General features: G+C 39.5%; 2 protein-coding genes and 1 long non-coding RNA gene across 4 annotated transcripts in view; 2 read left to right on the top strand and 1 right to left on the bottom strand.

The window, feature by feature from the left end:
* OTULIN (OTU deubiquitinase with linear linkage specificity) overlaps positions 1-1,526 on the top strand; it is a 28,169-nt gene extending 26,643 nt beyond the window's left edge. The window contains exon 10 of the mRNA XM_042462789.1: positions 1,325-1,526. The gene's annotated coding sequence lies outside the window, so the exon portion shown is untranslated. The remainder of the gene's footprint in view (positions 1-1,324) is intronic.
* Positions 591-23,418, bottom strand: part of ANKH (ANKH inorganic pyrophosphate transport regulator) — a 108,960-nt gene continuing 86,132 nt past the window's right edge. The window contains exons 6-12 of one of the 2 annotated variants that reach the window (XM_042462786.1): positions 22,682-22,816; positions 20,401-20,493; positions 17,392-17,487; positions 9,487-9,616; positions 7,823-7,946; positions 5,328-5,427; positions 591-1,320 (exon numbers count right to left, since the gene is read on the bottom strand). In XM_042462786.1, coding sequence (XP_042318720.1) covers positions 1,204-1,320; positions 5,328-5,427; positions 7,823-7,946; positions 9,487-9,616; positions 17,392-17,487; positions 20,401-20,493; positions 22,682-22,816 — 795 coding nt within the window. In that variant the 3' untranslated portion in view covers positions 591-1,203. Of the gene's footprint in view, positions 1,321-2,323; positions 2,455-5,327; positions 5,428-7,822; positions 7,947-9,486; positions 9,617-17,391; positions 17,488-20,400; positions 20,494-22,681; positions 22,817-23,418 lie in introns of those variants that run through there. The other variant, XM_042462787.1, reaches the window with a different exon arrangement.
* On the top strand, positions 2,306-17,278 carry LOC121928298. The gene is made up of 3 exons (XR_006103476.1): positions 2,306-2,439; positions 12,504-12,575; positions 16,507-17,278. It is a non-coding gene; the product is annotated as an uncharacterized LOC121928298 (long non-coding RNA).

Raw genomic sequence — 23,418 nt, 5'->3', positions numbered from 1 at the left:
CCCAGGCCAATTAATGACTGAAAAATAAATGTCTTTGAAAGTGAACTCCTTCCTTTTATGATAGTGTAAAGTACTATCTTCTTTCACTGCAATTTTGATATACGATTCAGTGTTGGCAAAACGCTTAAGGAAAAAATAAAACACTTATACAGAGTTATCTACATTAAAGGGATGTACCATGATATTTTCAGTGCAATCTGGCATGTAATGATTTTTTTTTGAACAGCACTATACAAACAGCCATGTCAAAACACTGGACTAGAACTTTGGTTTAACTATTGGGTTTCTGTTTCATTTTTGGTCACCTTCCTTTTGGGGAACAACCCTGGAAACAACTACTTGCCCCAAACGTCAACCAAAATATCCCACACAGCACCAAACATAGGAACAAAAGCCTCTCAAAGAAAGAGTGTAAGAGTGGACACTGATATTCTAAGTAACACTTTTGATTTCAGTGTCTACAACTGTTCCAAAAAAAAGTTATAAGGTTAGTATAGTACAGATGATGGTTCACAGCTGGTTAACCAGATCATAGAAAGAAGGGTACTTTGTGTCTTAGATGATACAATCAACTCTAAACAGAAGCCTTGTTCAGTGTTTATCAATGTCTATTTAATATATTCCATCTATTATTTATTCTTTTTTAAACCTCTTGTCTTGGTATCTTGTTTGTAGAAGTATACAATATATTACACTAAACGATGAAAAAGCAAAACCTTGAGTCCACCATGGTACAGGTCAACAGAGCAAAGTCATGTTCAAGCAAATAAAATAAAGCTTACGTCCCCCCTCAAAAAGTTGCATTTTTAAACCTTTCATTAATAATAAAAAAGAGGAACGGTGTATATCAGGGTCAGTGGGTGGGGGGAAGCACTGAAGGAGATGAAAGGACGGCAGCAGAATTCTTGAAGAAACAAAATGACTTTGGTTGACAAATGGAGACTGTCCAAAGAAGGAGGTTCCTTCTATTGTGTAGCAGCAGCAGCTTGCATTAAGGGAGAGAAGAAATTCAGTTGAACGTAGGGAGGGAAAGCAGAGAGTGTTCCTTGAAGTCCCTCATCCATGCCAGCATACTCAGTATGCTAGGGATTTCATTATCTGAAACCTTTGGAATCAAGGCCTCTTTATTAAAAATAAACAATGAAATATGAGAGAAGAAATAAGCTTCCAGTTGTCCCTGCAGAGAACAGCCAATTCCCATTGTTACTCATTCTCTTCTCTCATTTCTACGATGTCCGTCATTTCCTCTGTTTGAGGCATGTCAGTCATTGCTGAGTCTTCACCTTCTGTTGCTGTCTCATTATCATTCCTCTTCTTTTTCTAGATTGAAAAACAGAGCATGGTGGCAGATGGCCTTGCAGACTTGCAAGATTTTAAACCAAGAAAAACCACATAATCCAGAAATGCTAAAACCTAATTCTTATTTAATAAACTTCTCTGTGCTGAGTCTTTTAAAGTTCAAACAGTATGTGATGTTAAATAAAGTTTCCTCAGTCATTTATTTCACAGAGCAACCCTCCTTGATGAAGATCTAACAGGAGACTAACACAGGAAGGATGCAGGAACAAAGTCCCCACCACCACAACTGCATCACAATGTTTGTTGGGAGTCTGTTTTAAGTGTACAGTCACCTTTCCACATTTGAGGCTCTGATTTTTGTGTATTTTATTTTTTGCAGCTATGATTAATATATTCTCTACAGAAATCTATAGTTCCTCCAAAACAACTCTGCCAGAGGTTAACCACAGAGTTACGTTGGAGGACCTAGAGATTCCTTGAGAAAACACTTCTCTAGACATTTGTAGGTCTTCCAGTGAGTCTGTAGTCAACTTCTGGCAGATGTTGACCATAGAGTTGCACTGCAGGACTTAGGAGATTCCAAGAGAGGTGTTCTCTTGGGTTAAAAATATAGTGTTTTTTTAATTTGCAGTTTTTTACTTTGACAAGGGTCCTGTGCCCCAACCCCAGTGAATGTGGATGGCACACTGTAATAAAGCATGTTGGGTTGAAGGAGATAGTTTAAGCTTCAGAATGCAGGCTCAAGCTCACATGACTGAATATTCTTTCCCACAAAACACTTATCCAAACATGTCAGTGAGAAGAGTAGAAGGAACCTTTCCCCTAACATCCACTAAATATAGAGAATATTTTGCATAGGGAAACATTCTTTCATGTGAGTCTAAGACTATAGGTCTGAGGCAGTAAAAGCCTAGCATGCAAGCTTTTTATTTCAGTGAGAACGAGGACTCAGAAGCCAAAATTTAATATTTATTGATTGATTTATTGTGCTCTTCAGGTAAAAAAACAAGACAAAAAACAAAGCCCTGGCATATGCAGAAATGTAGCCGTAGCATGGAATGTCCAATACTATCATTCAGGGAACTGTTTCTTGCCACTGAATCCATGCCTCTTCTTCAGGACTGAACTGCTGCATACACGGTAGGCCTTACACTACTTGAGGGGAAGAAATTTTTAATTTTTAAATTCTATTTCTTAAATCTTACATTCTACTTAAATCACCAGCCACCAACAGTTCTAACAGATTCCTTTGTCTGGTAGGTACAGACCTAGTTTTCTTGTCACAACTTATCCACAGGACTATGAATTAACTGATGGCATACATTTCTGCTTCCTAAATCAAATCCAAAATTAAAATTGTAATAGATCCCAACTGTTTTAACAATGGCTTCAGTTTGGCTTTGGTATCAAAGTTTAGCTTGTTTATCCCCGTGGATGACGTAACCTGGATAAAGGGCCACGGTTTGTGATACATCTAATTCTGGCTGTTTTAGTGACCATGTTATTTTTCTGAATAGGTTCCCTGGGTTGAGGACTAGGATGTAATGTTTTATTCAATCTATTGCCCATCTTTTGTTAATCGATTGCTCATATTACCAATGAGGATTGTTGAGAAGATAAAAATTTCCTATTAAGCCAGATTATCCCATCCTGGTGCCCTCCAGAGATGTTACATGAAAACAATAATAACCCCTACAAAATACAGCCATAGGGCATGCTGGTTGGGTATATGGGAGTTGCAGTCCAACGCATCTAGATGGAATCAGATTGGGCAAGGGTGTTAATTGGAAACAGGCATTAAATGGCATGTCACCAGGGCTTCAACAGTTCCTCTTATGAGATGGGAGGTGGGCTTTACATAGGCCTACCACATATGCTCTTCTCTTGGTCACCTGTGCAGCTGAGAACAGTGGGTGCCATCTGCACCCTCAATGGATGGATGCTTTACAGGCAACTGGAAAGGGAGTACACTCTTCTTATAATGGTCAGGGAGGAGGGAGAAGAGCATTGCACACCAGCTCCAATACCAGCAGGTAGACCCCAATGCAAGGCCATATCAATATTTGGGGATTGGTCTGTTGAGAGTGTGGCTGACATGATGAGGAACATGCTGCATGGCATCAATATGGGGTAGGACTTCCAGCTCCCAAATACAGGATGCTTGCAGAAAATGGAATAGCTAGGAATCCTATGAAACTGTTGATATTTACCTTTAAACCCCTGCCTAGGTTAGCAATTGGATAGCAGATGGACTATGTCTTCCCACATCACCTTACTTGGACATAAAGTGTCATGTGAGGCACTTCTCCTAGTGCCCTGCCACAGGAAAGAGAATTTCAGCTAATGAGAAGGCTATTTTAATTGTAGCAACACACCTGTGGGATGCTCTCTTTAAGGAGTGCTGATTTTGATATCACTATGGCACTGGATCTCTTGGGCCTTGGGATCAGAGTATTCTGCGGTTACATTGCGCTGGCATTTACAAATCACTGCCAGGGTGGAATAGCAGAACAAGGGAAGAACAGCATCTGCTTCTCTTTCTCTGGTCCACCCCTCTTAAGCAACAACAACAACAAAAACAGCTTCCCATTTATTACATCCACACCAACTCTAAGGCTGGCCCAAATGTTTCCCCATGGTGAAGGTTTGGCCAAGGGATGGAAGGGATTGGTTCTTACAGATCTAGAGTCTGCCCTGCTCCATGCTGCCAACTGCTCAATTATCCTACTTTTTCCTCCTCTATGACGTCAGAGAGCAGAGGGGGCACAGAAAAGGGAACTGAGATCTGAGTTCTACTCTTGGATGCAATCTATCCTGTAACCTGATTGTAAGTCACCTTGGTCCCTGTACTGGGAAGAAGGTGAGATATAAATAAACATAATAATAATACAGTGAGCCCTTCCCTTACGCAGGGGATCCTTTCCAGATCCCGCCCCCCCCATGTTGTGTCATATATTTTACTGTTGTGCAGCTTCAGCATAAGCCTGAAGCCACGTATAGTGCACCCGCATCCAGCGTGGGTGCACTGTAACACCAAAACCAATTAATCTCCGATGAAGATCCTCTACATGCCTTGCCCTCCCTCAACCACCCAGGCCACTGCAGACCTCCCCAAAAACGCGTTCAGAGTCTGGCATCCTCCCAGAGACCTTCAGGGTCTGCTGTGGCTGAAGCCGCTCCAGACCCTGAAGGCACTGTCCCACCAGCAGCCGCTGCTACTGAGGGGGGTGGTGCTGTGGCTTCTAGAGAGTCCATTTAGGGTGTGATGAGGCTGTTAGGTGAGTGCCCTTTCAATCTCTCCTGAGGAACCATCCCACCGTGTGACATCCTCCTCAGGGAAGTCACGCAGTGTGGTCCGCACCCCCCTAGTCATGCCACTGTAGTGACTGCTTTTTTGTAAATGTAGACTGAGGAACTTTCACAGTCCCTACATAGCCCCTGGTTTAGTCAAAAGCATTTGTGACTGTGACACAGGAATCTGGCTATTGTTATTTAATTCTTTTTTAACTATGGTAAAATAAGATATAATCTAATTTTGCTTTCAATTTCTGTAATCTACCTTGGATCCCTTCCAGGGAGAAAGGCAGGACATACTTTCAAATAATAATAATAATAATAATAATAATAATAGGTGTTACATTAATTTATCAAATCAAATCAGTTAAACAAAGTTGCATACTGAACGGTCCAAGACAGGTTTTTAAAACCTGTTCACAGAGGATAGGGACAATGGAAGACACTAGCCAGTCACCATCTTGTAGACTAAGCTTTCTAAAAATGAATAGAAAATAGATATCTATTTTTAATTAAATAGATATGTATTTTCTGTTCAAAACCTTTATAGATGAAGTTTCTAAAGCAGCTCTGAATAAAATATAATCATAAAAAACAATGAACTGTTAAGCAGCAATAACTTAACAAGAGCTAAATGTACTTTTCTTTCCCCAGAACAGCAGCAGCATGTTAACTTTAACTTCAAATTAACTTTCCTGGAATTCATTGACAAGAAGTCAGTTAAAATTTCTTACCTGTTTCTGATAGACATAACAAGCTGCTATTGCAACCATGGTAGATTCTCCTACAAAACCAGCTAGAAGTGATCCTACTCCCAGGGTGGCTCCATGAACCCTAGTAATATTAGATAAAGACAAAGATAGACAGAGGGAACTTTTATTGTCATCTCTCTCTCATGTAAATATAATACTCAGTAACTGTGCTGGTAAAGTAACGGGTATTAAAATGATAAAGCCCTTCAAATTTTAAAACATCATCATGTTTTATGCTGTAATGGGATAAAAATAATTTCCCTGTCACCTATAACAATCTTTTCCCCTATCATTGGCTCTGATGTCTCGATGATTGTTAGCAATCACCATGCAATGTTAACCAACACTATAGTGATCATGAAAGCCAAGAGAATGAGAACAAAAGTGAGAACAAGAGAGACTCTTTACCCAGGATTTTGGGGTGGGGTGAGGAATACATGTAGAAGAGGTGAGAATAGGAATAGGCAGCAGCGTGGAAAGGAAAGGGAGTCATAATTTCTGACAAGCAGACACAGGTAATCTTGGAGTCAGAGATGCCAAAGGGACGAAACAGACAACAACAAAAGAAGCAAGAGCTTGAAGAAAGAAGCAGTAAGGTGTGGAGGGACCAAAGCAAGGGTCACACATCATGTAGAACCCTGTAAAAAGGAACATTTTCTGATGGAAGAAAAGAGGAGAGGAGGCTCAACTGGCATATCAGACTGTCAGACAGGGGGAAAAAACAGTAAAAGAGGTCTTAATATCACGTTTTATTAATTTCATATAAGAAAATTGTATCTTGGATGCTATTGTAATCTGAATGATAATTCTATTATGTGGTTAACAAAAAAGTAAATCCTATTTGGGGGGAAAAGCTGGTGTCTTCAAATGTGCTAATGTTCTGGCTGCAATGCAAGTTCATGCAAGGTATGCCTTACTAATTGTTTTCCTACATTTCAGCCAACCCCAACACCTAAATTGTCAGAATGTAGTTTAACTTTTTAGAAACAACAACAATTGAAATTCCCATTTCAAAACACTGTTTGCAACAGTAAAGAATTTTTGGTAATAAAATCAAACTTTTTTTCCAGACAACAATACACAGAAACCCAGAGTAACTAGTCCCCCCTTAGCAAATCCATTCTTTCTGCTACTTTCATGCAGCTAATGGAGGGAAAGGGTGCAACACAAGCTGGGTGCCTAATTCTTTGCTAGACAGGAAGAATAACCATGAAGTCACAGTTAGGCAGTCAGTTCCCAACCTGCTGCAGGAGCTTATGACAATTATAAGTCCTCCTAATGGAGAGGGAAGAGTTACCTATACAGTATTCTTGTCATGGCAAAACAGACACCTGTTGCCTTTCATGCAGAATAAGCCAAATGGCTCCAGCTGATATCTGTGTGCGTGGTCACAACTGCTATTTTAAGTTCAAACAACAGAACAAGATATTTGAAAGAGAGTGATGGACGGGGGTGAGTGGATGGGTGAGGAAAGCTTATCAGCAGCAAAGCTAGAGCCTGGAAAAGTTACTATGGAGGACTGCAGAATTCTCTAACTTGTCACATCTCTAGAAAAAGCACACGTTTTTCCTGCAAAAGATCCAGAGTTTGGTCCCTGGCATCTCCATTTAAAGGAACAGGTAGGAGATAATGGGAAAGTCCTCTGCTAAGGACACTGGACAGCCACTGCCACTGCCACTAAGAGTAGGCAATATTGACACAGATGTCACATATCCCCACCTTGTATAAGATAACTTCCTATGAGAGACATCTGGAGGAAACCCAAGAAGTAAAAGCTAAAACTGTGAGGGAAACAGAGTTTGGAGAATTTACTTTTTTTTTAAAACTACAACTCCCCAAATTCCCCTGAGAGCTCTGTCATTGGCTCTGTGAAGAAATCAAAGCTGTTGTGAATTGGCCAGCATCTGATTCTGGATGTACAACAGAGACTGCTGTCAATTGAAAAGAATTTCACTCTAAGAAAGACTACACTGTTTGGGGGATGCTTCTAATCCTGTGGTTTAGGAGGGCAGCGTGCAACAGAATTTGTCTAGAGAAAAAGTTGAGGTCTATTTATAAGAAAATAGAACAGGTACATTATGCTGTATGGGGTGTGTATGTGTGTTAAAGTACAGGTTTGATTGTTAAACCTAAACAATAATAATAGAATCATAGAGTTGGAAGAGACCACAAGGGCCATCCAGTCCAATTCCCTGCCATGCAGGAACTCTCAATCAAAGCATATCCGACAGATAAGCCCTAAACTTGTTTGTTGCTCATTAACAACTTCTGTAATGATGACACCTCTTGCTGCTCTTCCTTGAAAAATAAAATTAACACTTGTGGGCTTTCCAGCAGAACTGTGTACCTTCTGAGCAGTGAGAGGAGGTGGACTGAAAGTACTGTGGTTTTGCTTTATACATGTACTCTGTGTATTAGTATGTTGTATGTCCTGTGGCATTTGGGTGGTGGTGAAAGAGTCAAACAGTGCAACTTACCCCAAGTAAGGCAGCACAATCAGACTGGTGATGAGAACAATGATTCGCAGCACTGAGCTTGGGGCCAGCACGAAAGTCTTTTTTAATGTCATCAACCATCCTGTCAAATGTGCTCTTACAGTAACTGTAAAAAAGGCAGAAAGAAAAATCAGATCCTGGTAGCAAGAAGGAGGCTATGGGTTCTGCCTGTGTCAGAGGTAATTAAAGTTTTCTCAGATAACACATGGGCGGAAGTTCACAGTAGGTATTCATAATGGGGCACTGTTAACAGCTACAGATTTTCCATCCAAACTAACCCACTAACATATGTGGAAATAGGAGAGGAGAGTTAAGTAATACCACCTGATATTCACAAAGTGTGCTTAAACCTATTCCTCGGTTTTTAAAATATTTTTCTTAGAAGTATTTGTTGTATTAACCTAGTTTGTGGCCCCAATGCAAAGTGCTTATCTTAAAATTTACAGCCCTTAATGCAGGGTGATATTCATGTGGCCTTAAAGATGTGGCTAGACTGCAACTTCCACCACAACTTGCTGGCACTGCCAATGGTGTTTTTATCCCTATCTTAATGGCTTGGGATCAACTCATCCAAAAGACTACTGTTAGGGAAAGGGTTCTTTTCAGAGAAGACCTCTCTCCATCTGAGAGGCTCAGCTGGAGACTTTTGTTAGGGTCTTTTCAGTGTGGACTAAATTTCTTTTTATTCACTCAGGTCTTTTTTACAACTCGTGTTAAAACTGGTATGCTAAAATCTGGGTTCTCAATCTCAGATTTTTATTTTATTGCATGCATTTCTCCCAACATGGCATCCAAGGTGGCATACAATATTTTAAAAGCACAATGCAATGTAAAACCTGATAATACAAAAGTTAAAACTCAAACTAATTTTTTATTTCAAAAACATAAAAGCAGCATTAAAAGCAAGTTTAAATAGCATTAAAAGATGCTTAAAAGCATCTCCCTGGGAAGGGAATTTCATAACTTAGAAGCAGCTACCAAGAAGACTCTCTCTCATTTCCTCACTAGAGATGCCTGGGATGGTAGGGGGATGGATAGAAAACATTCCCCTGCAGATCTTAGGGTATGGAAAGCTCATACAGTATAAGGATATGGTTTTTCAAATAACCTAGACCAAAGCCATGTAGGGCGTAGGGCATATTCATGCTGCCTGCGATCCAGGTTTTATTGTTTGTTTGCTGATTAAAATAATCTGCATTTAATTTGTTTGTGATGATGTTATTTCATTGTTTTAACCTGATATGAGACTCTCACTGAAAATACTTAACTAGGAAGCTTAGGTGAGTAGTTAATAAAACAGAAGCAACAATTAATTTTTAAAACCCTGTGCACAGAACTCTAAGTATGAGAGAGAAGAGACCTCATCTAGCCTTCTCTCAGATGTGCTAGACTACTATGTGCAGGACATTTGTGCAAACCCATTAAACAAAGCACCCTCCCATGTGCAATATGAATATACAGAAAGAATTTGTATTGAATAGTTCTATGTGCTACTTTTGACTAATGTTGCACTGAGTCCTAAAAAGAAAACGCACCTAATTAAGGTGACATCACTTCAGTTTCTCCCACTGAACTTGGCCAACTACAGAAGAAAGAGAAGCCAAAGGGAATACTAAGGATTGCTCCTCCTTCCCCTTTTCTCATACCTGGAACTGGGAAGAAGGAGAAGATCCGAAGCGGAATGACACAGAGCTCTGCAAAGGCAAAATCCACACCAATGATGTCTACTAAGATCTTCTCTGATACATTGGGAGTCCAAAACATCACAAAACAGAGCTGGAGGGAAGGAGAACCGGAAAAAGAAAGATTAAAAAAATGGGCACTTTAGTATGCCTCCAATTTTAATATAATCTATAATTGGTCCATCAGGACGGTTAATTGCATGTAACCACCATAACACTTTTTCATGCAATAAAACAGACTTCAGAAATCTCAAAGTATATTACTACACAAACATAAATCAGCCTTATTAAGAAACCTGCTTTTTCAGAAGAATATTCCTATTCAGTAGATATTTTCTGTTCCATGGAACAGCCATTACCTTTTGTTCCCCCACTCCAGGTCTTCCAAAGCAATAGTCTGTAAACAATAGTAATGTAATGGTAACCACAGCCATAAATAATGCTGAACTGTATTTTTTTAAGAGTCAGCATGGTATTGTGGTCTGAGTGTTGGTCTAAAACTCTGGGAGACCAAGATTCATATCCCTGCTCAGCCATGGAAACCTAGTAGGTGACCTTGGGCAAGTCACATCTTCTCAGCTTAAGAGGAAGGCAATCGCAAACTCCCTCTGAGCAAGTCTTGCCAAGAACACCCTATAACAGTGTTGCCATAGGTCTCGGCTGACTTGAAGGCATATAGCAACAACAAATATTTTTTAAAGCCAAGTTGAAATTTTCCTGTTCTGTTTCTCATTTAAGGACACTGAGCTTCTAATATTCCCTCATTTAAACAGCATCTCTTCATCATTTTAGAGTAATATGGTGACCCAATGTACAAGTGAAGGCCAGAGACTATTTCTGAGTTGTCAAGAAACCCTGAGTGCCAGATGCAATGAAAACTTGTATGCATTGAAAGACATAAGACTTTTTATATTAAACACAAGACTCCTTAAAAGGGATAGGGCGCTCAACTGCTCATTTTTTTTAAAAAAAATCTTATTTATCTGCAACCCACTTATAAATGTTAAGATAGCCCTCTCAAGGCACCTAAACATCATCATAAAACTGACCATTGGTAACCAAAACAACATTCAGAAATACACAGCAGTACTACCACTAGACAAAAAGAAACCTCAGTTTTCCCAAGGGCATATTACTTGAAAGCACATACAAACAACTTTGCTTTAAAATGAGATGTAAAATTATAGAAAGATGGTAATTTACAGACAATTTCTAATGCATACTGTTCTTTATAAATCTTTCAAAATCTGCCCTTACACCAATCATGATTTAAATTATTATAAATGTAAATTAACAGACAGGAAATAGGAGTCTGACTCTGAGGCCTTTGCCATATCATCTGTTACTAAGAGCCATCCTAAGCTTGGGTTATTGATTTTGCCTCTTGGATTCCCTTTCTCCATGCCATATTCACTATGGGGGAGTAAAACACAAGGGACTTGTAGAAGCAGTTTGTAATATATGATGGGAATGTACTCTCAAAGAAGAAGAAAAAAAAGCAGCTACAGGTCTTTGGGCTTACAGTCTAAACTAGCATTTAGTTTCCCAAACCACAAAGTTCATTCTGAATTCTTCCTGAAAAGAAGACTTTGACTATTGATTTATCCAAGATAAACATTTTTATCTGAAATTGCTGTTTCTTAGTAAGACTCTGCATTTTTGATGTACGTAACCAGAAACCTGTCCAGTTCTGTCATTCAAATAAGAGCAATGTTTTGTTTCTGGAGATGAGAACTGATAGCACTCGGTGGATAAATTACTAAGGCCCAAACAAATTTCTAGTATCTTATAAAACAGCCTACCCCTATGATCATGGGTAACAGACAAACTGTGAAAATAACATGTTGGTCTCTTTATAGAGCATGTCATCAAATTTAAATGAAACACTTTTTTAGGAAAGGAGTTAAATGAAAATGTTGGCTAAAATAAATTTCTCTGGATGTGGAAGGGGGCTGAGATCCCATTCAAAAGAGATGGAGAGTAAAGCTCTGTAAGCATGCCTGTGCTGGAGGTCCAAAAGATCCAAGGCTGCTATTTATTCCTTAGCTGCCCAATGTTAAGTAGACAATGCTGAGATGCAGATCTACCTCCAACTTATTGACTGGCTGCAAAAGATGCCCACATGCCACTGTGTTGCTGTTGTACAACTGGAATAAAGTTGTTGCTTAAGAAGGTAATGGATATTTCATTACACAATGCCTGAAAAGCATGCTGGAGTAATACTGTCACCCCTCCCCCCCCCATTATCCCAGTGCAAACCACTAAGAGGACTCGGAGTAGAAAAGCACCATTCAACTCTCAATGTGCTTGATAGGTAAGGCCTATATAAAGTAAAGTAACCAACAGGAGATGCACTTCTTTAACCAACATGACCATAAATTTAAGGCTACATTTCATTACAAAGGACATTTGAGGAACTACAGTTTGGTAAAAAGGTAACTTTATGCAGCTTAATGAGACAGCTATACAACCTGCTGGAAATGGGGAAGACATCTCAGTGTCCTAGTCAATGTCAGCGCAGAACCCCACAATACATGGCGAGCTTAAAGTAACACTGGCTATGCACCACTACAATTAATAAATCACGGTGCCAAAACACAGTCCAAGTTCAGTCAAAACTGCAAGCCAAGCAACTTCATTCAAACAACATACAAAACAAACCACAGAGGTTTGCTCCATGATTTGTTTCACCACTCCTACTTGCAGCCCAATTCTCAGAACCAATAAGCCAGGCTACCACCGATCCTAAGCTTATCATGTCTGGTCTTAACTGATTCAATCTTTGTTTCTTTATCATATTCAGCCCGCACTCTTCCTTCAAGAAAGTATAAAACAGTCCTGTAAAGTACTATATGCTATTTGTCATGCCATGCCAACCTAGCTTGACAGTTCTCAGCCACAATATCCATGAACTGAATGTTTTCTTTCACTGCCACAACCTTTCCAACAAAGCTAATGTACTTTTCCTTCTTCTGGGACAGATAATGTGTGACATTAAAGTGACCTTGCAATTGAAAGAAAAGACGAAGCCATAAAGATGGATGGTAGCTAATGTAAGTTGGGCACATAATTTTCTAATTAAAAACTTCTCTTGAGAGAACTGTGACTTTATGATGTTGAAAATGTACACAGCTATGGAGGAGTAAAATAAGTTCAAGGCTTTTTAAGAGCTCTCCTTTTTATGGCTCTAATTGTTGAAGTGATTTATCTACTTTCATGGTTGGAGACAAGAGTGGGAAGGATGTTGAAGAGCTATGGTTTTAACAGCATTGTCACATGCAGTTTTAAAGCTTAATACGTGGCATGAATCAAGAAATTTGTTTGCAAAATAAAAAAAAATTAAAAATTAAGAAATTTGTTTGCCATAAGAAGCTGAAAATCTTGCAAAAGCTCAATTACATCCATACAGAAAGAGAGCCATTCAAACATCCCAAAAGGGATGTGTCTTAATTTTCATTTAATTTCGAGGTCATAATTCACTGCATACTTGTCAGCTGCATGGGTTTCTATTATCTTTAGAAATCTGAGAGTGGCAAAGCTCACGTATTTCAATACAGCATTTTTTACAAGAGTCACAAAGATTTATCTGTGCATCATTTGGTAAATTATACTTACATTCTTTCTTTTTCTTGCACTGAATAATAATGCTAGCCATTCTATTATATCTGGGGTTGGTCCACACTAATACAGTGGGCCCTTCCCTTATGCAGGGGATCCGTTCCAGACCCCCACCACCACCACCACCACCACCACCATGTAAGGGAAAAAATGCGTATGCTCAAGCCCCATTAAAAATATTGGGTCTTCTGCCTGTGGCATAGTGAGGCGCACGCGATGGTTTCCTCCTGGGCGCGGCTTCAGTGTAAGCTGAAATCCGCGTATGGCACACCCGCGTATGGCACAGGTACACTGTACCAGCAAGAAAGAAAGAGAGAGAGGACAGTTTCTCATGAGAATTTTACTATTTCAGAGACTAAAGGTGAAAATACAGATACCAGTAATATTAACCATACATCTGAAACACTCGGTGCATTTCAACCTATTGTTTCTACTTAAGAACATGTATGGAAAATAATCTGGGCAACAGTTATAATACAGTCCCCAAAGACTGGGGATACACTGTCTGAACAATGGAGAAAAAGATTTATTTTCACTTTGTAGACTGCATATTGCCAGCCTTTGGGGACTACTGCCTATATTACTTTCCCTGCAAGTGTGGAAGACTTTGCAGATCGACACACATCTGTTGTGTAGATTTTACTTCAATCCATTATCTCCAGACTCATAGAGATCATTTTTGTGTAATGAACTAATAAAAACCAATAATATCCAATTTCACTTAATTAGGCTGCTATTATCACCACATAAAGAAATACACATCTTAGACTGAATACTTATTCTATCAATATAACATTAATTTGTTCAGCTGAGAGTTAGGAGGAGTGTGTCCATAAAATTCTTTCACCTCCAAAGTTAAACTACTCAGATTTTAAGAATGCCATCCTGCCCCTTTTTACACAAAGAACACAATGTACAAAAGAGAGAATGCCAGAAGTTGTAGAAAGGTACAGAATCATAGGGGCGGAAAACTGCTCACCACACATATCTGTGATTGTCAACTTGTACACCTACCTATATCCAATACAACATCACAAAACTGTGCATTAGCCATCTGTTGCTCAGTTTCACTTCTATTTCTCTCAAAAACTGGTCTAAATGGTCTTACGTGTGTTGTTCCACTTACATGAAAATGTGGTAATCCAGCTGTGTTGCATTTGGATGCCCTACCTGCTTTTTCTGCTGAGTTGCACCCTATATTCCTACCCTTACATGACCACTTCAAAAATATTCCACCAACTACTTCCCCCCTCCTTTGTTCAGATGATCAGAATAAATTAGAAACAAAAGGAAAGAGATCTCTGCATTTTTAAATTAAATATCTGTTTTCTAATAATAATGAAAAACCTAACTATCTGTGTATTTATCAGCAACAAAAAAAGCCACTTTTAATATGGACGGTGTCTAAAAATGTGCCAAGAAAGAGAAGTACCCATTGAAACTGAACTAACCTGTGTAAGAGTGCCACATTTTCTCCATGTAGTTCAAGCCATTTCTAATAAAAAATGTACTTAAAACTGAGGAAGACTGCAGTTATATATTGGCAGCTACCTAACATCCAGAAAAATCCAATGAGGTCTACAAGGAATAATCATAGAATTCAATGTGTAGCGTTGTTAAGTCTGGAACATCAGTATGCGAAGGGATCCCATAGCACCTTCAACCAATTTCTTTCTTTCAGTTAGTCTCAAAGGTGCTAACAAGATTCCTTTCCATAATGAATAATCATAGTAGCAAAATGTAGTACAGTATGCCTCTACACCAGGAGAAGGCTAAGGGCCAATCTTCCAGCCTCAAGAGCCATTAGGGCCTCAAACTGCACAAGAAGCACTTCCAGAAACAGATAGTTTTTGTTTGGGGGACTTTGAGGGGAGGCTGTTTTGCGGGGTGTATGTGAGTGTTCTGGAATGGATCCCCCATGAAAACGGAGGGTCAACTGTACATAATGATGTATCTTGGGAGATGGGAGTCAAGCCGAAACACCAAATTCATTTATGTTTCATATAAACCCTATACACATAGCCTGACAGTAATTTTAGACAATATTTTTAATAATTTTGTGCACAGAACAAAGTTTGTGTACACTGAACCATCAAAAAGCAAGGTGTCACTATCTCAGCCATCTATTTAAAAAATGTTGTTTTTTGGAATATTTCAGATTTCTGAATTGGGGTTATAGGAGATTGGTAGGGTGTTTGCATTCCTTCAGCAGTGAAGCTAATATTACTGATATAGCATTACAGAATAAAAATCATTTCTATGTATCTTATTAGGAAGCTTTCTTACATACTATAAGCAATTTCATTTAGGGACCATGAAGACATCAAACAGATAAGGAACAGCTGCTAGACTTAAGGATCAGTGAATGAGGCCCATCTAATTAATCAGATTAATGAGACTTTTGATTAAGAATAAGCATCAAGGCAGTCTGTACAAACTATTTTTAGAAGTCAAGCTCAGCATACAGCTGAATCACAGTTGTTCAGACTGAGGGAGAGGAATGAAAAAGATTGATGAGGCTGAAAAGGGTTCAGCTGGTATCTTTTTCATAAGCAATTGGAAATGTACCACTGTGTTAGTGTGACAATGGCAGAATGTAAACAAGCAAGTATTTATGGCAGGGATGTGCAATTCAAATCACTCTAAGGGTGCTTTTTTACAGTTTACTTAACTCAAAAAGCTAATAGTTTCCCAACAAAAGGTTTTGCTACAGAATATTTAAATCTATGTGTGTATTTCTTATTCAGATCAATAGGACATAAAAGCATATTAGCTGAACTGTGCCCAAAGACGGATGCAGATCTATTTGTACTTCACAAGTTTTGTGGTCACTGTGGACTTTGTTTCTTATGCACTGAACTTTTCTTTTGCTTTAAATACAGTGGTAGAAGACTGGTAGTGGGTGATTTCAATCTTCCAGTTGTTGGACTTTATAGCAATAGCAAGTACATTTCTATACTGCTTATCAGTGCACTTAAGCACTCCCTAAGGCAGTGGTTCCCAACCTTTCTAATGCTGTAACTCCCTTGCGGCTGGAAGCAAATTCCAGTTTGGGAAAGACTCCTGCTTGAAAGCCTGGAAAGCAAATTACAATACAGTACTGAGGTGGATGAAGTAGTGGTCTAAAATTTAGCAGCCTTCATCCACTTAGATGTAAACTGAAGTAGCCTATTTTAAGCCCATCCAAATGTTTCAAATGTATAGATGGATGTTCATTTGTCCACATATATCAATGAGGATGAGGAAACACAATCTATAGACAGAGTTAGCTTTATCCTCCTCCTAACTCTCCTATGCCTTTTAAAGTGATCTTAAAGCTACTGGTTGTCACCACATAATATGACAATGTACTTCTCTCTATACTAGATTCTTCTAGGCACATCCATCTCCTTACTAATACACCGAAAACATGCCTTGCCTCTCAAAAATCCATCATGTGACTCCGCAATGAGCAAGAACAAAAGAGGAGATGAGTAATGACTGAACTGGACAAAGTCAGCAGATAGTCATCTGTGATTCAGTACAGTTCTGAGTTCTTATGCAATCATCTATCATTTCTAATGTGGAGAGTACAAAGACTATACAGATCCTGTCAATGGGAAAGACTACAGAGCCACTGTCCATACACTAACAACCTTTGTTTTCAATCTGCTCAGGTACCAAGGACAGAGGATGAAGTAATTCTTATAATTTGTGTTCCCTAACAAAACTTCACATTATCCAGGGTTGGTTTTTTTAACTGCTCAGATTGCTTTGCATAAGTGATCTGCATTAATCTTTATGGGTCAGCATTATTGTCTCTACGCTGCAGAGGAGGCTGAGACAGGGCGATAATGAAATTTAAAACTCCTGGATCACAGTTTACACTCTTAGTTTTTATGTTCTGGCACACACACTCATATAGACATACATGTACAGACACACAGTGTTTCCTGATTTCCCAGTTAAAGATCTGTTCTGCAAATCAAAGTATAATATTTCATTTAAATGGAGCCAGTGTACTGCAGGGGTCAAAGTACCAGAACATGAGAAGATTGTTAAAACCCCTACTCAGTGGATGACCTCAACGTAGTCTCTGTCTCACAGCCTAACCTGTCTCACAGAGTGGCTAAAACAAAGAAAGAAAGAAAGAAAGAAAAATCTGGGAATGGGGAAGAAAACATTCTATATACCACCACAAACAACTTGAAAGACAGTGAGATAAAGGTAAAATCAATAAAACCAGCACTGATGCTATTATTCACTTCTTACCGTTAAGGACAAGGCCATGCAGACAAAAGTGAACTTTTTGATATGTGCTGCTGTGACGGTGCTGCTGCTGTTCACCATTTTATTACTTGGGTTATTCTGCAGTAAATGGGGAGAAAAGAGCATTGATGTCTAGAAGAGTAATCACATCTATCTTTAGCATCACAAAGAACTACTGTATCTGCATTCCTACCTCCACTTACCTGGGAATATGCCCTATTAACTTTTATGGGACTTAATTCCGAGTAAACATGCATAGGATTGTGCTGTGAATCTTAAGAACATAACAAATTTGTTGATATAAGTGCACAATAAACAATAACTCATACTATTACTACTTTTACAACTACTACTATTATTACTGCTATTACTGTTATTGTGGAAGTGCTAACTTGGCTCCCAAATATTGCAAAATTTGCAGCATAAAGTAACTGAGGAAAATTGACTGTGATTTGGTTTATTGTAGTCACTGGAAACAATCATGTGGTGCTGTCCAGTATGTATCTGCAGAGATTTGCCACTAATAGAAATTGAAATGAAAAACATTCTGTATTGCTCTAAAAATGTATTTGCCACAGCTCACAGAGTAGGCCCTATACAAGTCTCTGGGTCTCAACCATAAAATGAACCTCAGTGCCTAGGAAGTGATTATTATAGAATACTTAACTTGTAGCTATAGATACACATATGTTTTTGTAGTGTCATACGTGATAATACAGACCCAGTGGATTTGTGTTTTAATTGGTTACAGCCAACTGGGTGTGGCTTTCCAATAAAACTCATACAGTCCGTCCTCGCCTTACGTGGGGGATCCGTTCCGGATCCCTCCGCGTAAGGCGAATTCCGCCTATGCTCGAGCCCATTGGAAACAATGGGGCTCGTGTGTGGTGGTGCGGGCGCGCAGGCCGCAACAGGCGCGCGCGCCCATTCAATTGAATGGGACGCGCCACCCCTTCGGCCCCGCGCCTTGAGCGCGTATGCTCAAGGCCACGTATGGCGCGGGCGCACTGTATAAGAAACAAGAACAAGGATTGGGAATATGTGGCTTATCAAATGCTGCTGAACTGCAACTCCCATCAGGCTTAACTAGCATAGTCAATAGCAAAGGATGCTGAGAGCTGCAGTCTAATCACATCTGGAGGGTCACACATTTTGCAACCCTTGAGAAAATGACATTTTCTCATGTCAACAGTCAATCTGCAGGTTGTCTCAGAGTTCAATTTGCTTCTTCAGAGTTTGAAATCCCTTCTCCTAATGAGCTTAAAGAAGAAAATCTTGCAGTTTGAGGCAGCGAGATGGTACAGCAGATGCTCAACACACGACAAGCCTGAGCTGTTTTGTCTTTCAAAATCCTGCTCCCAGAAACAGAGCAGGACCAAATCACTGCAACAACTCCTGACTCATTAAATCTCCAATTAGCAAAGGAAGTACCCTACAGAAAACTAAGTGCTGAACACCTGGTTCTTATTCACTCTAATGATCTGTACACAATTTAAGCAACTCAACGCCCTGTCTTGCATGGAGATTCGACATATCATTATATTAACAGAACCTCTCCCCAGCCCTTCATATATATATATATGCAGATACACAACTTCTGGAAAAGCAGAAAGCACGCACAGCAATGGAATCCTTCCAGGGAAATGTCAAGGCAGTTTTATCTATGGATAAAAATGGAATGGATATATATTCTTTTTTTAAGGTTTGCTGTGTGTCGTCAAATATAAAATACCCTACTAAAATGGTCCAATGCATACTTTCTGCTTTTACTGTAATCCACTGTGGGGTTTATAAAAATGAAAAGTGACATAATTCTTTCTTAAACAAATATTTTCTCAAAATTCCTTTTATCCAAATAATAAAAGAAGAAGCAAAGGTTTTCTTTGCTGAATCTACGGTGGGATGGACTTTATGGCGAAATCTTTTGTCAAATACCGGTCCTTCATAAATGGCCGCAATTGTTGGCTTGTCTCTGGGTTTTAGTCTGCTCTTTAAATAACATACTGAACCCCATGTCCCAAATAGGTTTTGCACCTTGGAGAGGTTTAAAATTTGGACTAATATCCAACATTAATTCACCACCCTACTGACATGGAAGCCAGTAGCACCTGTACTAATGTACAAAGTGCACAACAGAGCTAAGATTTCTACCCTTCATCATAACTGGATTGTTTAAGCCTGTGAGGGAGTTACATTTGAAAACCTATGGGCAGGGGACATGCATGCCAATCATTCTACATGGAATAAAGGGCTTGATGGTGCAACAGTAGGAAGTACCTCTCTCCTCCCTAAGTCAGTCCCTCATCCATGTTTCTGCCTTTGTTGGGACTACCTTGAGGGCTGCTCTGTGTGTTTTGTTTGCTACCCAAGGATGCTCAGGTGTAAGTTAGTATCCCTGATTACATTGTAGAGGGTTCTGGGGCACATTTTAAATTTGCCTGAAATACCGTTCTGCAGTCAGCTTCCAGAAGGGAATGCTCCTGGTATGAATTCAATGGGGCTTGGCGCAACAGAGAATCCTAAAAGGCATTTTTAGTTCATGCAGGAATCCCAGTATGCTGATGGCTTCAAAATGCTCCAGAGTCAAATGCTGCTTCTGGTATGCGCCCTCAACAGAATGTGACTTCCTATTCTCATTCATAGCTAGTTTCCTGTGGTGACTATCCCTGCCAAGCGATGCTTGCTAAAGCATCTTGGCCATTATCAAAGCTCATCATAGCCAAAAGATGGAGATGCCAAACAGGTAGATAGGCAGAGGCAGACAAACAGATGTGGCTGCCTCATCAACAGTTGTATCTACCACTACAGAACAACAGATGGGAGACTGTGGAGATTTCTACACTTGAACCTAGTCAAGAAGTGATTTGAAGTTTCATAAAATCTCATTTTGTTTCATTTCTTACAAGCTTCACACAGATGTAAAATTGATTTCTCAGAGAGCACTCTCAGCAAGCACATATGTATCTGAAAGAGGATCCAAAGGTTTGCTCTCTTCACAGATAACAAGCTCACCTTATCAAAAGCAGGATAAACAGCTCGAATCTCTGTCAACCAGCCATATGGCATGTGCCCTACAGGATATGTAGCTGTCAGAATTGCCACTGCCTAAAGGAAAAGACAACAACAACAACAAATAGTCAGAAAATTACAGGTCAAAATTGTCTTTTGCACATTATTATGTTAGTCCTGCTAACTACATCAGCAAAATTTTAGATGGCCAAGCAAGTAACTGATTTATGATGTGGTGTTTTTTTTGGGGGGGGGGGGGCTCAGACTAGTTAGTTTTTGCTTCTATGATGGGGAAAGATACTTAGAAAGCTACATAACTTCAGAAAAGGTATTCTAAGATCTCCGTTTCATTTTTATCTTTCCCACCCATTTGATCATGTTTTCTGCTTTTGGCATTTTAATTAGTACATTGCCAGAACTTGGAAAAGTAACTCTTTCAAGGTTTGTACATTGTACTGGAATACCTCATGACTTTATAAAGTAACTTTTCCAAGCTCTGTAAGATATATTGAAGTATCTTACTGCTTTATTCACAATGGCCACTCCCAGTAATGGAACAATAGTTCCACACTTAAAAGGGGGGGGGGGGGGGGGAGATAGTATGGTAGTATAAAAGGATGATTTATAGTGGGGCTGTTCCATCTCTATCACAAAACCATGCTTTAATGCTGTATGAATAAACTGCTAAGAACTATGGTATCTCATTCACTGTACAAAGTAGAAACTAGCTACTTTGTAGCCCATTTTATGAAGCTAGCTTGTTTCAACTAACCAAATGGAGATTACCCATGGTATTAGGTATACATGACATATTAAAATGTGGTTAACTTGGAACAGAAATAGAAGGTTCTGGTGTCCTTGTAACTGAACTGGAAAAGGAGAGGACATGAGTCTGACTACTTGCAGCAAAAAGCAGTGTTTTGATGTGTTCAAACACAGCTTCTGAATTGTCAAACAGCAAACCTGAGTTACTGCTTCCTGCTCCCAAACATACCAAAAGTGTAATCATAAATGACTGTTTATAATCTGAATCTACATATTCTGTTCTGTTCACTCCATGTATTTTCAAGGTCGCAGACCTGAGATGCGTGAGTTAAGAGGGGCAACTGTATTTAATCCAACAGGCATGACTTCTTCATGTTCTTGCACAGAGATCTTCGGCAGTCCTATTTTTTTTATCTTGCTGGGTTGGAGATGCCAGAGACTGAAACCAGGACCACCTGCATTATGGTCCTAGGAAAGGATGCTACTGAATCTATAACCACCTCACTTCTATACTCCAAGTCCAGCCTGACTTGATATAAAACTACTTTACATCTTTCACCATCCTTGCTCTCATTTCAATCACTGTTTTAAAAGGGATTCAATCCAGAGGCTCCTTGTGCAGCTGAAAGGTGTTTACAGACACAAAAGAGAAGAAACTTAATTCCAGCAAATTCTTTGCCATTATCACTCCACTGCAACCATATTATTCCCTTATGTTTCTTGGTTTTTACTGACAGCTGCAGCATGGAGAAAAGCCTAGTTATCATAAGCAGAACACAGCTCACAATTCTCTGACTCCATGCAAAGCATGATTCAGTGAAACATCAAACTCTTAAATGAATGTTGTATGCAGGTTTATAAGGCCACCCAATACATTTTTCAAAATCTGACAAACTCAAAACTAAACAAAACATAATGCCCAGATAAAGGTGAAACTGAGTATGAAATGGGTTCTGTGCTTCTTTCCTTTTTGTAATTGTTTCTTAACTGAAAAGCTTCAGCAGAAGGAAGGATCGTTCTTATACCCAAAATTGCATCCCTCAAGCTCTTTTACCACCAATGGAGAAAGATACACAGAGTCCATTTATCATCTCCTCCAGTGGGGAGAAAGCAGAGTCAGGAAGATAACTTTGAAGTGAAAAATAATATGACAAGAAGAATTTAAGCAGCAACTATCCACCTATCCTTCCTCTGTTCAGATGAGTAATCTCCCACAGCTGCTTTTAGTTTTAAAATGCAGAGGAAAAATAACATGGCATTCCAGATAATGTCTATTTTGTTTCTCAGTCAAGGCAGATTTGAGAGAAAATGTAGTTAGAGAAGTCGCCAGAAAAGATGCACACGTTTAGAGACCATCTGCAGTTTGTTTGATACCCCAGGGAAGGTTAACAGATTTTCAGCAGAAAGAACTGATATAAAAGAGAGGAAAATACAGAAACTGTAGCAACTCTTAAAGAGAAGTCCAGGTTGCTGAATAACAATAAGGAAATCACAGCTATTTGGTTTTTTTGTTTTGTACCTCTGTGGCTGCAGAGCTGCCGCCCAGGTCTCGGGATACAAAGAGGTTGACAATAGGCCGACTGATCCTTTGAGTGGCCAAAATTAACGCCAATGGCCACCAGAAACCTAGCATCTTTCTTATTGTAGCATCTCCCTGCAGACAGAATGAGGAGGAAGTCTTGGTAAAAAAATCAGAATAGCTAAAGAACATATTTTATAAAAGATGAGCATGATATGAGCAAGAAGAAGAAAAAAGTGCTTGTGCGCACACACACACACACACACACACACACACACACACAGTAAATAAAAAAGGAATAAAAGGTTCTCAACAACCAATCTATTTTGCAGCTGGATTTCTAAATAAGGGGCGGCATGCAGCCACCCCTTTTCTGGCCGGATTGAGGTTGTGGCAACCTCATGCCATGGCCATGAACTGCAAAAAGGAGCTCCTTTTTGTGCCCTCCAAGGGGTGCCATAGCCACTGTGGTGTGGCTTTATGATGCCCCTTTGGTGCTGCATCATGTGGACGCAGCACCGGAGGTGCATCATAATGGCATGTGCCGTGTGGACAGGTGCACTCCAAAATGGCACATGGGGGTGGAGTCAGGGCGTCCAGAGGGAGGATGCTGCACCCTGACTCCACCCACAGGCCAGAGCTTTCTGCCAGTCTGCATAGGGCTTAAGATGGTATTCCCTTGTTTCTTCTCATAGTTCTTATAAATTCAGCTATGCATGGTTACTGTAAAAAAAATT

The sequence above is a fragment of the Sceloporus undulatus genome, chromosome 4 (assembly GCF_019175285.1).
Source record: "Sceloporus undulatus isolate JIND9_A2432 ecotype Alabama chromosome 4, SceUnd_v1.1, whole genome shotgun sequence".
NCBI lineage: Eukaryota > Metazoa > Chordata > Lepidosauria > Squamata > Phrynosomatidae > Sceloporus > Sceloporus undulatus.
The sequence above is the reverse complement of the archived record's forward strand: the minus strand, read 5'-3'. Positions and strand labels throughout refer to the sequence as shown.